At 43.2% G+C, this 18,361-nt stretch overlaps 1 protein-coding gene across 1 annotated transcript in view; it reads right to left on the reverse strand.

Moving 5' to 3' along the window:
- skib (v-ski avian sarcoma viral oncogene homolog b) overlaps positions 1 to 18,361 on the reverse strand; it is a 29,770-nt gene that overhangs the window by 2,182 nt on the left and 9,227 nt on the right. Inside the window, exons 2-6 of the mRNA XM_034531803.1 lie at positions 1,947 to 2,060; positions 1,597 to 1,700; positions 1,322 to 1,485; positions 380 to 654; positions 43 to 273 (exon numbers count right to left, since the gene is read on the reverse strand). Of these exons, the coding sequence (XP_034387694.1) occupies positions 43 to 273; positions 380 to 654; positions 1,322 to 1,485; positions 1,597 to 1,700; positions 1,947 to 2,060 (888 nt within the window). The remainder of the gene's footprint in view (positions 1 to 42; positions 274 to 379; positions 655 to 1,321; positions 1,486 to 1,596; positions 1,701 to 1,946; positions 2,061 to 18,361) is intronic.

The following is an 18,361-nucleotide window of genomic DNA, read 5'->3' on the forward strand; positions in this document are numbered from 1 at the left end:
CTGGTGCTTGTGGTGCTGTTAGGCATGTTTCAGACATCTTACCTGATTGGAATACTTGACCCGGAGACGTTCAGCCTCACAGCCTTTGTCACAGACTCGCAGCTGTCTCTCCCTCTCCAACTCTCTCTTCAGCCGCCCACAGGACTCCTCCGCTTCCCTCATCTTCCTTTCCCAGTCGACGCGAAGGCGCTCAATCTCCTTTCTCAGGTTGCGCTTGGCTTCGATGGCCTCAAGAAGTCGGCCTTTCTTTGCCACCCTCACAAACTCCAATTCCTGTAGAAAACAACACCATCAGAATCATTTCATGTTTAAAACACTCATATTCAGAGATCACTGTCATTCCTATCACATAGCATTTCACTAGAACAGGGTGGGATACCTGCTGAAGGCTGCGTTTAGCTTGCATAGCAGCTGCTAGCTTCTCCTCCTGCTTCACTCTCAACTTGACAATCTCCTGCAGCAGTTTTTCCCGCGTCTCTTTGGTGTCTGCACCTCCATACAGCATCTGTCTCAAGGTGTCCATCTCTGGGCAAACGGTCCCCGGCAGCCAGTCGGGTCCCTCCTGAGGTCGAGCAACACTCTGAGGGGTCAGAGTCTGAGAAACGTTGGTGCAGGCCGAAGGAGGACAAGCCAGGGAGGAAGCTGGCACCGGACCTGAAGAAGAGAGTTTTAACTTAAATAAGATTGCGATTGCAAGAATACTGTTGTGTTCCTTCTCAGAGTTAGCATGTAGTTTGTCTGTTGTTGTGACAAGTGCTTTTAGCACTGCAAGAGAAAACAGAACTAAACTAAATTATTATTTAGTATCATTACTTTTAGCTATATCAACAATGTATCCTTTTTCAAGTTTTCACTAGAAATGCGACATGTTGTGTTTTCAAATCGGTTGAGCTGCTCTAAAATCATTCCACGAACAATATCCACGGCAACTATGGAAGTACCGCCAGCGGTAGAAGTTGGGAATCACTTCGGTAAAGCATACATACATAATTGTTTCTCACAGCTGCATCCAAAACAACTAAACCGAAACATCCTCTCTACAGCTCCTGTTGCAAAACATTTCAATAGAATAAATAGAATAGTATGTTTTAACAGCAAAATCTGCAACTTTTATTTTTCTTGTATTTCTTCAAATAAACACCAGGTGGCGCAGTTGTACAGGAATCATCCTGACCCAGCTCTGCCGTGGCTCACGGGGCTTACTTTGTAAAACAAGTTTTAACTGAAAAAATCTGTGTCTCAAATCAACTGACTCGTGTGGTGTTTCAAGTTTTCTGTTTCTCTGGATTATTACAAACACTCTGTGATGGGTTGTACTCACGATCGTCACAGTCGTCCACATCAATCTCTCCGTCTGTGTCCATGTCTTCGGGTTGGTTGGCGGTACTGGAGGGGGGCGGTTTTAGTGCAGGTTGTGTGTCTCCATTATGCAATGGGACCGGAGGATTGGGTTCCGGCAAAGTCTCGTGGCTCTTTGAGTAGGATCTGTGGAGGAAATACAGGTCCATTTTAAGAATTTCATTGATTGAAAGCTTGATTTAACCAAAATTGTCTCTTTAAAACTGAAACTATCACAGCTCTCATGAGATGACTCACCTCTCCACCTCATTCTGAGTGCCTGGTTTCTCTTTTTCTGCTGCTTTAGGAGACCAGGGGCGAAAAGCAGAGGGTCTCTGTTTCAGTTGGACTTGTTTCAGATCCTGAAGCAACAAACAAAACAATAAACTTACAATAAACTCACAGTAAAATGCTATTAGAACATTAAATCAGCCGTGCCGAGCACACTCAAAGGCCCCACTTCGTTTAACAAGGCTGAATATCTAGAGGTTTATGTATAGGTGATAATGTGATGATTCAAAAGGACAACGGCTTTTACATCACCCGTTTGACCTTTGAGCTTAACGGCAAATCCGGTTTCACGCTAGCAATATGCACACACAACAAACCTTGTGTGCAGACTTTGACAGCGATTGTAGCCAGTCGGGTTTCCTGTCTTTGTCAGCTGATGGAGATTGTAATTTGTCAAATTTTGACCTCTTGGCTGGGACGGGGCTGAGAGCCTGAGGAGAGGAGAGAGAATAGACGGTTAATCATCGCAATCCTAACAGAGATAAAGTGCGGATATTACATCATGGAGTACAGTGGATATTTCAGGAGCCCACGACTTCTAAAAATGCTACTGTATGACTGTAAATGGCATTATTGTTTAGCAACACAGATTTGTCAGAACATGTCGTGACTTTTTACAGCCTTACAGTGAAAGAGCAGAGAGTCATAGAAAGGAAATCACAGAGAGACAAGGGGGATAGAAGATGTGTCTGTGTAAGCGTTCAGTCTCTGAGCTTGGCTTGTCTGCATGTTTGTGTGTGTGCGTGTATGTGTATGTGTGTGTTTGTGGGTGTGTGTGTGTGTGTGTGTGTGTGTGCGAGCAGTGCTTTGAGCTGAGCAGACACTCAAGCTGGTCTGGCTGGCAGCCAGCAGGGCTACATTGCTCCCTGCCAGGCAGAGGAGGCGCCATCAGGTGGAGCGGATCGACTGCTCAAACCACAGAAATATTGCAATATAGAAACAGAGGGAGACAGAGAGGGAGATGTATTAAAGTAATTGCACTCAGATCTGACAGACGATTGAGTTGAAGTGTTCAGAGAGAGTTCATGGAGGGCTATGGAGGCATGAAATGTTTGAGGGATTTGGAAAACCCGAGGAGGGAAGCATCTGCCTTGTTAAGTGCCACAAAGTACAGAATCTCCAGAGAGCCTGTTGTATATATATATGATATCATGTATGTATGTGTGTGTGGCAAGCTGCAGAACCATGTGTTGAGATAACTAACCTCCTCAGCCCTCAGGTCTGCACTTGTCAGACAGAGGATATGTTTACCTAGCCAGGCGCGGAGGCCAGCACAGACCTGCCTGCTACTCCTCTTACTCACTATTATGACATTCTGCCTCCAGGAATGGCAAACACTCCCATCTCCTCGTCTGCGTGTGCGATTCAAGACAAATGATTACTCTGTCTACATTCAAAATCCTCAATGGATAACCCTCCTGCCTGGGTTGTGTGTAGTTGTGAAACCTTAATCGCTGCTCCACTGTAATCACCTCGAGATGCAAATTAATGACAAACCTCATTTAGCATTAAGCGAGAAAAACGGCTGCTAATGAATCACGTCTCACAGTTTTTCTACATGAAGCGTGAGTGTGTGTGTGTGTGTGTTTTTGTGCGCACAAGCAGTTATCAGTGGGTGTCGAGACATGTGGGAAGATGGGTGGGTGCGGGTGTGGACTTGCATATGTGTGTGTGTGGGAGTGTGTGTGCCTGGTACAGGTTGCTCAACGGTGGAGGTGTCAGTCACGTCTGGACTGTATAGCCTACCTGAACTACAGATACCAAAGTTGGCGGTAGTGTTGCAACAAAAGGTGACAGAAATATCTACAAAACTACAAGAGTTTTACAATAATTTATTATTTGTTATTATTTGTTCCATGTTCAAAATAACATTAATCTAATCGAATGAATGACAATATATTAAAACACAGTTGTGATAGTAAAAATATTTTTTTAAGAAGAAATCTGCTTACAAATACAGCAAAGTGTGTTCTAAGCTATTTATGAAATGTTAATATACTGCTTATAAATGTGTCATAGGACATGACATGTTTGTCTTGACACTCCTGTCACGCCTTCCTGACTCACAAATGTCTCTACCTGTCTAACCAGTAACCACATTACACACACACACACACACACACACACAGCGAGTGTCCTGTTTGGTTTGTGCTACTGTAGGTTAATTCTGTTTACCCAGACCTCCTGCTGACTGCATCCTGCTCAGCAATAGTGACTTTGTCACCTGCCTGACTCAAGGCCGGTGGTTTTCTAAGAACTGCTGCCCTGGTGTAATCAGACTCTGTAATTACTGGCATGACTGTTGTTTTCCCGACAAAAGGATGTCTGCCTGTCTGGTACTATTTCTACCCTGAGGTTTGCAGCACCAGGAAGGCTCGGAGCGCTAGACATAATAGAGTCAGAAAACAGACACTCCCAGACACCACAAGGGACCTGCTGGCTAAATCTGACACTGACCTCACAGGAGAGCAGCCGCACGGGCTTAACTCACCACCACATCATAGACATAGCATGGCCACGCAGTCATAACACCCTCCTCGCACATCCTCATGCCTAGCAGGTCCCACTGAGCCAGATGATAGGACATCCCCCCCCCCCCCCCCCCCCCCCCCCCCCCCCCCCCCCCCCCCCCCCCCTCTCTTCCTCTCTCTCTGGTAAGAGAGGGAGACTTCCTCTGAGGAGTTTGCTTTGGCCGAGTCCCCTGTGGGAACTGAGTCTTGAGTGGGAGGGGGGTGGGCCAGGGGAGCGGGACCACAGAGGAAGCACTGAGCTGAAGGAATGTATACTTGAAGGCCAAGTACAGCCTCTCCTTTAAATCTCCATTCAAGCATTGCCCTTTTCAACTCGCTATTGTATGATATTTCTTTGAGGCGCTGTAATGAGGGAGCGTTTCAAAGCAAACCTGTAGGCTAAACAGGTTCTAATAGCAGCTGGGCAAGAGCAGACATGCTTTATTTTTTAATTAGTGCCACATAATAGTATGTTAATACCGGGATAAGCCCCAGCTATTTTCATGCCGGCATGGCAGATAATCACTGAGAAACACGTTACACAACACAACAAATCAAAAGCATATCAATGTCTAGCGTTTGACCTGCTTGAAGAATCATTTGTCAATTTTGTGCTTACTGGAGCATGATGGCGATTGAACAGTTATTTCACTTGAACATGGAGCTAATTAACAGTTTGTTTATTGAACCATGATGCAGTAAGTCTGGGACCAAACCAGGGTCGGCATTTGTTGGTATGGAGTTTTAATTTAGCCACATATATAAATTCCACACAGAGAATGCTGATTAAAGAGTCGGTTCACCCAAATGAAATAAAAACATATATCTGAAAGTACCTAACCATGCAGATAGTGGTGGCTTAACTTGCACAGGTTTAAAATAGTTGTCAACATTTTTTTGGGGGGGGGGGGCATTAAAAATGACCGTTAAAAACTTGGAATCTTCAATCTGCCTTCTGACTGCTGTGTTTCGTGAACAGCCAGACTTTTGTCAGAAGATTGATACCACTTCTAAGTCTGTACAGTAAATATGAAGCTACAACCTGGAAACAATGGGAAAGATTTACGGGATCACCTAAATAAACCAGATACAACATGACACTGAGGAGTTGCAGGTAGACAGACTGTCTTATCACAAAGCCAGGCTAGCTGTTTTCTATAGTTTACAGTTGTTATGCTAAGCTAAGCTAACCTGCTGCTGGTTGGAGCTTCATATTCATCATACAGACATCCATCTTCTCAATTAATTATCACCAAGAAAGAAATCAAATGTATCTCCCAAAGCCTATTTCTCTAATAACTTTACCTACATACATGTTGACAAACCTTATAATAGCAGGCTAAATCAAAACTTCGAGCATCAGTTGTGCCCCTTAAAAAATACTAAAATTAAATGATCAAGAAATAAAACATGCAGCTCTCATCTGGTGAGACAAAAATAGTTTCCCCAGCTAAATTTCCTAGGGCAACAGTCATACAATACCAACGCATGGTGCATGATAGCATGGCATTAAGAAAATTGCACAGCAACAAGACACAACAGTTTCAGATTACAGCCTCTTTTCCCCTCCTAAACCCCTCAATGTAATCCTCAGATCGACATGTGCTTAGTGGGGCGCTGTCTCACTCAAGGGCACACCAACTGGCACAGCTCGCCTGGGTAACAGCCTTAGTTGGAAGTGAGAGAATACTAGTTTTAGTAATCTGATCCCTGTAGTTTGGTGTGGATGTTCCCAGAGATGCCCTGAGGCCTCTATTCAACTCTCACTGCATAAATTGTGCGACAGTCTCTTGATTTATATAAAGCCCTGTGGTCACTTTGTAACAGCTGGGGGGAAAATATTGGTGTCTGCCCAGAATATCCCTGAAACTTCATCCACACAGATACAGCTCAAGCTTTCATTTCCACTCACTAAATCTTAGCTTAATTTATCAATTTATTCTGTCTCCGATGTGTCCAGTTTGAGGATATACTGTTTATGTAGCTGAACTGAGCCACGACGGTATATGGACACACAAAGAGAGCTACAGGGCTTGGAATAAGGTCGGCATTACAGTAAAGCTTATTGGATTGCCCTAATTGTCTTTGGGATTGAGACTTGATGAGGTCTGAGGTGGACGCAGGACGAGCTGCTGCTCAAAGGTGGAAAATATCTCATCACAGCTTGACACATATAGCTTAAAGCATAAGGGTTAAAGAAGTATTCAGCATTTGTCAAGCATTCACAAAGTGAGCTGTGTCTGTGAAATTAATGTTAGATCTCGAGAACCCAGTGAAAGCAGTTTGTGATTTTATTGACATTTCTGTGAATTCTTCATATATTTCCATGTCCGTTTTTTCTCCCATATGAAAATTCTGTCGGCCGAAGGATATAGAGTTATGTCTGCTGGACCGACTGTGAAGTCCTCTGTGGAAAATGTGTGATTTTGAGCTGTGGCTTGACTCGACTTCAACACTTTTTTTAACAAAAATATATTTCTAGTTCTAACCATTGCAGTCTAACATTAAGTTCTGTAATCAGACCTGGAAGAAGTATTCAGGTCCTTTATTTAAAATGTACTTAAAGTATCAAATGTTCTGTTTGAGTGTTATAGTATCATTATTATTGCATCAATGTGTAGTTAGCGTCAAGTTGTATTTGTACAAATGCAAACTTATTTCACAAACTCATCATGTTATGTAGAATTGTAATGTGTTTTGTAACTAGTGTGTAGCTCTCAAATACAAAAAAACTACAGTATTTTACACTGCAGTACAGTAGATACAGTAGCCTAACCTTGACTTAGTTGAAGTATCTGACTAAATGTTCTTGCTTACATTCCACCACTAACATTACATCTTTTTTAAATGAGAGACTAAACCTGACCTTCGGTTATTTTACCTATTTCCTATGCATTTGGTACGAGCTGCTAAATTTTTTTTGCCACTCATTGAAAAGTTATGATTTTAAATAATTAAAAGCTATGATTAAAAGCTATGATTGAGGGATTGTCTTTAATTCACATCACTCAATGCAATCATACAAGTCCAAATGTGAGTTCAAATTATTAAACTCTCTATAATCCTTTGATGACATGTTTCATTTCTACGGTCTGCGTCATGAAAACAAAACCTGTTCCTGATTGAAATGAATTCCCTGAGAAGATCATCTTGCTTCTGAGAGCGAACAAAAAGAAAGATTACTGTACTATTGCAGAGCGGGAAAATAATTCCAATTCAGGTCCAAACAAGGCAACCAAAACAGGACTTGCCCGCCTGACCTTCTTTCACTAAATTGACAGTGGTGTCCAAATCACTGTCTCTCCCTCAGAGGGTGACCTCACAGTACAAAGGGATCATAAGTCATTTCAACAGACATGGAAACCCAAGACTAAAAGACACGAAACAGATATCCCCACAGATTATACATTATTAGCATGAGCATGTTTGGTATGGTTGTGAGGCAAAGTTATCTTAGTAAATGAAACGTGCTCTCCAACTGGTGTATTTATAGACGCACATAGCGTCAAATTCAGCAGATAGTTGTCTGGCCCCCCTGCTGTAGGCCTACTATTGGAATAAGAGAATTAAACATCAGATCATATAATCTAAGGGAAGACGCAAGGCTGCGTCTGCAAACCAATAAAGGCACAAACACATACTCCTGCATATCCACAGGGACATACCACACTCACGCACGCGCGTGCACGCACACACGCACACACGCACACACACACACGCACACACAATGCCTTTATGCTTCTATTCCCATTTAGCACACATATAGTGTAGGAGCAGCTGCAGCGCTAACCAGGAAGCCAGAGGGGATGAAGGTTAACGAGAAAGACAGAGAAAGAGGGAAAGAGCAAAGACAGACTCATGACCTATACGTTTATGGACATTAATTTAGTGCTCCTGAAGGGTAAAATGAATTCCTAGTTGAAATGTATTCACACAACTTTCAGGAACATCATGAATAAAAGAAGAAAGGTCTTCTGCGAATTTGTAAGAAGCTTAGATTCAAAAGCCAATTACCTCTTTGGCTTTGGTTGATTCTGTGTTCAAAACATCTCACTGTAAAGAGGATGCTTTAGCCTTAAAGCCAAACAAATGAAATATTTATTCATTTTTTCTCTTCTTTGCAGGCACCGGTATTCCTTGATTAAAGAAAGCTCTGACCAGGTAGTTTCACCTGCAATGCTACTGGAATGCACAGTGGTGATTGGGATTATCTCCGTGCTCTTGAATTGAATGAGCAAACTTTGTTCGGGGGACTAAAATGGTTTCCAGGCAGGCCTGTGCAAGAATACTTCCCACACCTAAAATAGAGGAATTCTCAATGCATCTCAGCTGGTTTCACTGTTCCAAAAAAACGTAATCAATATTACTCTAATTTCATTAAATATCATGCAGCCGTGTTGCAGCATTTCTGTGGCTGTATCCTGACTTTCATACGTGTGTGCGTGCCTCAAGAGAACTTGATCTCTGTTGTGCAGCGGTGCCAACGCCATCTTTGCCATGCAAGCTTAATCCCTTGGCATTACACTCATCTGACTCTGTGCCGGTGATGCTTCTCTGTTTCTGTGAGTTTAAATTATAAACAACTTGCGTTTCCTTGAAGCTTGAGAATTTGGGACATAGAATGCTTTGAGATATTCTGCAAGGTCGTCAAAAAAAAAGTAAAGATGAGTGATGCCAACATGTACACCTCTCATCTACAATGTAAATGGAGTTTCCCTTGTAAGGCTGCAATTGAATTTCAACATGTGGTCTTTTTTTTTCTTTTGCAAGAAGTGTAACAAACTGAGTTACAAATTATCACAAGGGCACATTATCTGGGTCTATTAAAAGATTTATTTTAAATGGGCATTCAAGTGATTTAGTATTGCACATTCATTTATAAAGCTGGAAGACGTCCACGAGAAAGGTTTTAAATAGAATCATCGAAATTGAAGCGTGAAGTGATTTTTATTCTTTATAAGCAGCAAGCTTCAAAATTAAATCCTTCAGTTCCAATAATGTAATTAAATAGCAACTTTCATTGTCAATAAAACGCCCTTGTCTTTCAGACTCTATATGCCTCCGGTTTAAAATGCAGGTTCTTTCCGTTAAATATTGAAGTCTCGTCATCAGTCGTTGTCAGACTTTAGAAAGCTCCTCCAGAGCCACAGAGGGCACCGTTCATCTGTTTCCACAGACTGAAAATGTACTCTATGATGAGTAAACTGACCTTTATGTGTGTACAATCAATTTAATGAAATAATTTCTGTAACCAAAAGAACAACATAGGACCGTTGGGTGTGTTAACAAACCATCCTCTCATCAGAGGCCTGATGTCTCCAGACTGGAAACCTTGGTTTGTCACTGATAAGCACAAACCTGCCCGTACGCAGGGAAGCGTGCACCGCCATTCTCGCTGTTAGCACACTCCCTCTGCTCTACAACAAGACAGCGAGTCCAGTGTCTGACTGGCTGGGTTTTAATCCTGCAGATTAATACTAATGCCACAGCAAAGAAGGCAGAAAGACGATTAAAATGTCACTGGATAACCTCTCCACAAGCCAAACAGTAACACAGACCATTATATCACTTGCAGTACCTGGTACTGCAGGACTCCTCTGCACCTCCCTCACAGGGAAGAGACAGTGATGTCAGGACAGGAGGAGGCCTGGCAGACCAACGGAGGGGAGGGAGAGCAACCGCATGGGGACTTCTATTTACAACAGCCATGGCTTAGACCTCTGGAGATTGACGGGCCAGATTACAGACCACCTTCATCCCTAATGACACCCAAGAACTCAGATAGCACTTTTTGTCAGTGAGTGAGCTTGTGATACTGAACTCTTGATTTTCTTTTTCTTTTTTTATATGTAAGTGTATGTGAGACAGAATCCCTGCTAGGTAATATGATGTGATATTCACAGGGGGGTTATCTGGCCATCATGTTGCTGCCTTCTCCCTTCCAACTGCAAATAACTATTCTTTTCATTATCAATTCATCTCACGGTTATTTTACAGATAAATCGATCCATTGTTAAATAATCAAATGCTGAGAACAATTGCTTTTTTTTTCAATCCCAAACTGGAAAATCACATAATTTCAGAAGCTGGAACTGGAAAAAAGTTTTAGCAATTAATTGATCATCAAAATAGTTGCAGATCATTTTAATAATTATTTCAGCTTCTAACTAGTCCATCTTTCCATTCCTAGGTCATGAGCATATATTGCAAACTAAATATATACCATACTTTCAGCATACCTATTGCTTTAAATAATTTAATTTGAGCAACTATAACCTCGTAACTCACAGCTAATTTTGCTGAGCCACAAGAGCACATGCCTCCCGAGCAGCCAGTGGAGAGGAGGGCAGGTGGTAGGTTTATTTGGAAAGATGAAAATGGGATGAATATCAGAGGTTAAGAGGTGTGAGGAGCCGGGATGGGGGTAGACAGGATTTAGAGGAGGTCATAAAAACTGTGAGTGAGCGAGGTTAAATTAGGGTCACTGCTCACTCAGGGTCCCATGTGATGTAATTTAACCAACACAGTATATGTCCTGAGAACTGCTCTGGAGCTAATTGGTTGAACCAAGGTCATAAATCCTGTTGAAATTTATAACCATTCGACTTGTTCTGTTGAAATGCTGCCTTCCTGGTCACCAGGTTAGAAAACGTAATCTCTTCTCCACCTCTGTTGTTTCTAAGGCAAACAAAGACATACCATTGAAGTTAATGCTACGGACACCTAATGTGCCTTTTATTGGCATTCCTTTTGTTCAATTAGCTTTGAACTGTGTTTTACTAATGCTAGAAAGCACACCAAGAAAGTTGCCCTAGACAGGGAACTGTAAGAATAAAAGACCTTATATGAAAGAGCAATAGGGAGCCTTGACGTTACTAAAGAGAATTCTAGTGGGTTCAAACAATTAACTGTCAACACATTTTCAAAACTACACTGGGAGTAATTGCCTCTGAAAATGTTCTCCTCTCTGAGTCAAATGTAGGAGGGCCTCACATGTGTGTACAGTAATATTTGACAGAGATCAAATAGCATTTCACTTGTTTCCACTTGTTCAAGGAATTGTCTGTAAGGGAAATAGGGGTTAAAACACCCACAACATCCGCTCCTCAGAACACACATTCCATCCTTAAACACTGGTTTTGTTTCCCTCTTCCGTTCATAGGAAAACATATCTGCTTACAGAAGTAAATAGGTGAGAGGGCTCGAGCCTGTCAGCTTCCATAAAATGAATACGAGCGCTCTAAAATGGAGGGCTACGAGGGGTGGTTGGTGGACCGCAGCACCTCATGAATTCTGCAATTTGCCGTCTGTTTCTTGACTCTGAAAAATTCTTGGAAATGTCTTTTTTTGGATGATTTTATTGCACAAGAGCCTGTGTTTTTCTCCATGGCAACCACATAACAGTAAAGCCCAACTAAGCTCTGACTCAACAAACAGAACTCCACAAAATACCCATTTCAGCGCCAGGGTTTTCCCCCCTTCGCCCAGCTTTCCTGCAAACCCTGCCCGAGACGGCTTTGAAAACAGAGGCTGAATGATCGCACTGACCATGAATGAAGACACATGCTGGGATTAATCAGGGCACATATGTGACATGCTACAGAAGATATGTGCAGGGAAACAGCCTCACAGGCTCCTGATGAGCCTCAGGTGATGGTCAGGCTTTTCACATGCCAGAGCATGACACGTTCAGTACAGTAGGACGGGCAGCAGCTGGGAACTGTTAACCTGCGGGAGCTTCGCTTTAAGCAACAGCAGGTTCAGAACAAATACACCGGACAGAGCGTTACATAAAAGTCTGTCTCTCCCTTCGTGGGCTGAGCTGGAAGGATGCAGGCTCTTTGTGGCGCTAGTGTAGCTGCTAACGGGGAAGGCAGGCCAGGGATTAGTGTTGCAGGCTGACACAGGCCTGAGAGGAGGAAATTATGTGTGTAACTATGTAATCTCCATGGCCTGTCCTACAAACCTGCAGTTTGGCCAAGATAACCTACAAGAGACTAATTACACAGAGTACTGCAATAAATGCAAACTAGCTTGCGTTGGAAAGGCGGTTGATACTCTGTATCATGCTTTAAGAAGTCATATTTTTTTACAGGAATTTATTGAAAAGACAAAGTTGTTTGAAGGAAATCGTCGTCCTCCCACCACCTGTCCTTGAATCATACTCATCACTTAGCACGCTAGGAGAGGATTTAGTTTGCTACTTTCTCATTGGTACACCGCCAACCTTCTTGTCTTGACTAGTTAAGGCCATACCTAAGAAAACAGAACATGTCTGCTAAACTGTAACTTAAGACAACAGTGAGCTAGGCTGCAGTTTCAGCTGCTGTTGAGCAGCTGTAAGGCTGTTAGCGTGTGTGGTTGCTCTCAGTCTTTCAGAGGCTTCACCCTTGCAAAAACACACAATCAAACAAAATTATACTTTATTTGTTGCATATAAGGTCATTGCAAAGGGGCATGGGAGGCTGCCAACTTTTCTCTTTGCTTCTCCAGTACTCCCCGTCTACCTCGTAGTGAGCACAGAGGAGTATGCCGCAGGGAGGGGAGGCCCTACACAGGAACTCAATAATAACTTTCAGCAGTCTAGCCAGGAGGCTGGAAGCCCAGACTGCGGCTGTTCCCTCCTCTCCTTGTCCCTCCCTCCGTAGAGCCCCACGCTCCTCCCTTCACCCCCCTCCTGCTGGCCTGTGTCTGCTCCACAGGACTGATGCATTCTGCAGACAGGCCAGCGCTCTTAAAGAGACACAGGCCACATATTTATCCCCTGAATCACTGCAGTGGACGGAACCACTAAAGCAAGAGCAGAGTCCTTCATTTCCAGCCTCTCAATCAAGGGCCCTGGGCTTTATTTCACTCCTTTTCTTAAAGCTCGAGACTCTGACATGATGCAAAATCTGAGTGTATAAACAGGATGAAGTATGTTGAGGGTCTCTCCGTGAAGCTCTGGATGGATTCTTTCACTGAGGCTGCCTTTGAAGGTGTCTTTGATGCTTTCTTTAAAGTTGGTGAAGTGCAATCAATGTTCCTGTCAATGGCAGTATATTTAATACCATTGTCATGGTAATTTTTGAAAACTCTCCAAAATAAATCTCCAAAGTATGTACTTTGACACTGACACCCCTGAAGTTCTGGTTTTCAAATTGCCTCTGGTGTTGTACTATATTACATTGTGGTGTCTACCTCAAAGGAAACTATGACATAAGTTAACAATTATTTTAATCATCGATTTCAATTTTTGATTCATCGATCAATTGCTTGGTTTCCTGCTGGGTATAGTTGTATCATTTAACACGTTGTTGATACACTTTCCACATAATTATGTCTTGGTCTTAATGAGAGAAAATGGCAAACTTACACTTTCTATTTCCCTTATTTTACGAGTTGAACCAAGTATGAGCCGCCTAAATAGCGTGTGACTGAGCAGAGCCGTGTTAAGCTCTATACCACAGCAAGGAAACGATTAAAAATGTATTAGAGTTGAGTGACACAGAAACCTACAAGGGCGTGCCTGCCAAACACGCTCTTATTCTTTGGCTGTCAGCACATTTCGTCTGTTCATATATAAACTGTACAAAGCGGGAGAAGGTCTAAAAACCAAACCCCAGACCAGCAAGAGAAAGAGGTCAATATAACTAATTTATACAACAAACACCTGGGGTTCCACTCTTATTTCACTCATATTGTCCTAATACCCAACGGACGTATGTACATGCAGTTTCATGATGTTCTATTACCTAAATATCTTGAAGGGCTAAAGGGTTAACACATCTCAACTGCAGCATAACAAAAGATGAAGTCGCTATGGGAGGTATCAGTGCCAGAGTCAGCAAAGCAGCACAGTCCTCTGCAATGATAACTCCATTCTGGAAAACCTATAAGGCTGAGTATCCAGCGTCAGATGGACCAGACAGCGCCAGCTCAGGCTCTTAAAACTGGGAAAGAAATCTTCCAGCAGAACATAACTGAGGCTCTCAGGAGTGTCTTCATTGCAGAAATCTCCACGAGAATCTCACTCACTCCAAGATCTTAACAATGCTGTTATTCCCACTTACTGTAAATCAGATGTGCAAACAAAATAAAGTCACCACTGAACTGTGAGACTGTTTCTGGACAAAAAGAGAGAACCTGGATTCTGTCATCGTACAAAACAACTTACTGTTCGTTACCCTGTGGTGTGCAGGGTGCTTTGAGAGGGTGACGCATACCCAAACAACACCAAGCCATTGAATCACCAGTGTTACGCAGCCACAGAATTCTGCACCATCTGTAGGACTCAGATCTGATCTTTTGCAAAGCATAACAAGCTGACAACAACAAGGGGACACGCATTCACTAAGCACGGTCTTCTGAAACACTTTTCAAACACAGCCAGCTCATTAAATCGAAACAAAGATCTCTCGCCCAGAATACATCTTTATTTGCAGCAGTGATAACAACTTCACGGTGAGGTCCTCTCTTTTGCCCTCGAACTCTGAACCAACTGTCCCTTCCTTCACCTAACAAGACAGATGCAGGATGAAAAAGAAGGCAATGAACTTCTGACCTGTCATTCAGACTGCAGAGGAAGCTTTGCAGCTCGGGGGCAACCGGAGTCCACCATCCACTCTGTCTCTCCTCCCCTCAATGTCTCACCCAACCATCCCATAAACCCCCACTAAAAACCTCCTGCTCACCCTTTTATGGCAGCCAGATGGTGGGGAGGCCTCTGTGCCTCTGGACTTGCCTCTCCAGTCTAGTAAAACTAGTTGACCTCAGCAACATAAAAACTGCTATTTATGAAAAGGTTTGGAACAAAACACACAAACATCCTGCCACTGAAACAATCAAACGCCATCTCATCTCCCAAAGAGCACTTTTACAAGATGAGAGCTGGACAGCAGAGGCACCAATATACATGTGCCCCTGCTCTGGGGTGGTGGTGAGGTCCAGATGTAGCGACTACACCCAGGTACGTTATTTTTTCTTCTTCTGTGTGAAGGGGTTTTATTTGCGTGCCTTGGGTGTGAGCGCAGGACTTTGGCAGCTTCAAAATTTCTCCCTGAGAAACGGAGAAGCAAAACAAACAGAGCCGTCTGCATTCAGGTCGAAGCTGAACCGCAGAACCACAGTCTGGCCTGCGGTTCACAACATTCTGTTCCAGCACTGACTTCACCTAAAAGAAACACTCTCAAGACCCGTCCACCTCAGCCAGAGAAAGAGAGAGAGGAATCTCAGAAAAAGTTGAGATTTCAACTGCATTATTAAATCCCCTTTCTCACACTTCTTCTTCTGCTACTTCTCTGACCAAAGTTTTCACCAAGTGCTGGGCAAATGTTTTCACTGACTTGTCACTCGTGTAGGAGTTGTGCCCTTTGACGGCATGCTCGGACTGTGTCCAACATTTGTGAGCGTGCAGTTGGGTGGGATTGAGGGTTAAATGGCCACAGATCGCCTTGTTATAAAACAGCACTACAATCAATGGCTTCCTTTTACTGCAAATCAATTTAGTGATTATCTGCCCTTCCAATAACAACTTGCTTTCCCCTCTGCTCACCTCAGATGCTCCTCCTTTTTTCTTCTTCCTTTATTTTTTCTACCGGTTGGAATCTACCGTTTATGTCCTGCAATTCAACCTGACCTCCAGGCAACCCCTGGTGTGGCTGCCCAAGCCATTAAGGTAGCTGTGTCTGTGGGTTATTAGTGTGATAAAAGTTTACTGTCCCTACAGCCACTCTACACGGCTGCTGTTTGACGCCTCTGAGGAGCAGGTCTGTGGAAGCTTTCAGACAGCAGATTGGCCATGAGGGCATTTGGTCAGTAGGCCAGCACACAAATGACATTCTTTAAATCAGACAAGCGACGCAAGTCAGTCCGGACAACAACCAGAATTCAAGAAGCGCGGCGCAAACTAGCCTACATCCAGGTCAGGATGAAAAATTAAAGCAGAGTGTGCTTGGCTTTGTAGAAATATGTAGACAAGAGGGCTTAGGGGGTGGTGGTTGTCTGTTCTATGTTTTTTCCTGTGCGGCAGAAGTTGTGGGCAGCCAAGCTAACTGCAGCCTCAGCACTTCTCTCCATATTCTCCAGTTTCAAGCCAAGAGAGAGAACAAAGGCAGAGAGCTAAGCTGCTGCAGAGGTAATGAGGACAGAAGCATGCAGCACAGGAGTGTGTGCCCTCAATAACGAGTGTTGCTGCAGTCTATGATGGAGTCCTGTTGGACAGCAGGGATAAAAAACCATGCAAAGGCTGCTAGCAGCCACTCTGCCTGTAGTCTACCCACAGACAGCCGTAACTGACTGACTGCAGCCCACCCCTTTTTAGACTGCAGCGCTGTCTACCACAAAATGGAAACCACAGTGTGACTGGAATTTGCTTGGAGACACATTGAGAGAAACAGTAAAACTGTTTATTCCGTTGAGACACTTGAGTAAGAAATGATCTAAATGAGGGGCGAAACGTATTTAGCTGTTGAAGTTGTTGCAAACTGGACAGTGGTTTTCACTCTAAACATGATTTGTCGATGGCTTGAGAGAAATGCTACCTTAAAAAGTAGTCAACGTGACAGAGCAACTCATTCATATAAAGCTGATACTATGCACATATAATGATGAAGAAATCAACTAAAGTGTGTCAGATGGCAGAGCTGAGTTTTCACAAATGACACAAGCTCAGATTCCTGAAAATGACAAACACTGCGATCTGTGGTGTGAAGTACTTGAAGAAGAATGGCGCAGCAGGGCAAAGAACTGAGGAAATCCACATTATTGCTAAAGGAGAATCCCAATTAAGTACACACCCTTTATCCAGAGTGTCTGCCAAACAGTCTCCAGCTCACCAGTTGGAATCAATAATGTGATTAAGGGGGAAAAAGGCAAGTGAAGGAAGGAATTTTACAGCGAAAATAAAACTTGGAACGGAGGTGGAAAAACTACAAAAGGAGAAACATGTCTTTCCGGAGTTGGTATTCATTATACACTTAATATCCCTCTGTAGCTGAACAATGCTTGGTCTTTTTTGTGTGTGTGCTGTTTCATAGCGTCATGAACAACATGTTCAGTTCTGCTTTGCTGCTTTGTTTCATTACTGGGAAAACATGTAAACACCCTATATGTTATCCTATATATGCTGTAATTATAGTAGTTAACTGGTAAATATAAGTATTCTAACATTATTTACCCAAATGTCTTTAATTTTGAAGTCGGCAGCATTCCACAGAGAGGCTGTTTTGGCAGCTCTTGGCTGTAAAGCTGTGTCAGTGCTGGTCCATGCCAGCCCCACCCCATTAAGGCCGAACCCTGCACATCATGTGTTTCCACTTTACCGATAGGGTGGAAATGACCTCAACGCAGTAAAAGATGACAGGGGTGCTAGCGCTGTTCACCAGATGTGAGCAGAAAAAGAGAGAGAGAAAGAGAAGGAGGAGGAAGGGGAGAGAAAACCATTCGCCTGAAGAATTTACTGCAAACCCCTGAGGAGCCCTGTGATTGAGGGTTGAAGTTGAGCTTTGGAGGTTCCTGGTGTATCTCAGCAGCGCTTGGCGAGCATGTACCCTTCTGGCCCGGCCAGACGCAGCGCTGCACGCGCACACACATACATTCATGCACGCGTACACATATAGATCCCCAAAAAAACACTGTCATCCCACTGCACCTGCTAGCAACACAAAAGCTACTTCCTCCCACTGTGTCCGGCCAAGCCTCTTTATTCCATTTAGTACAGCCTGCACCACAACAAAGGCAGAGAAATTAGGGAGCTGCATTGGTGATAGGGCGACTAATCTCTTTGGAGGGACTCATTATATCTACAGCCTGTACAGTTTGGCAGCTGAAAGGGGTGAATTAAATATGGACATGCAGAGATGGAAGTCTTTGTGAAGATGAGTGCACCGACAATGCCCTGCTATTACCTCTGGAATAATTCATACATTCCATATGGGACAGATGTCCTGACCAGACTATTGTCGTTGCATTTGATTTAACACACTCAATTGATACAAGGTCAGTAGTGAATTGATTATCTCCAAAATATCTGGCTTGTGTTACATATATATTTCCTATCTTCCAATGTTAGCCTTTGTTGACTATATATACAATATATCATAAAGGTTTACTTGATCTTGGACTCAAACACACTTAACTTAAGACTATTGGTGCCAAAAGTAGAGGTGATTACTTTACACTGTTAGTTTTTGAAGCAGCTTGCCATTTTTTAAGATGTTGCGTGTACTACTACCTCTTCTCTT

The sequence above is a fragment of the Cyclopterus lumpus genome, chromosome 5 (genome assembly GCF_009769545.1).
Source record: "Cyclopterus lumpus isolate fCycLum1 chromosome 5, fCycLum1.pri, whole genome shotgun sequence".
Taxonomy (NCBI): Eukaryota; Metazoa; Chordata; class Actinopteri; order Perciformes; family Cyclopteridae; genus Cyclopterus; species Cyclopterus lumpus.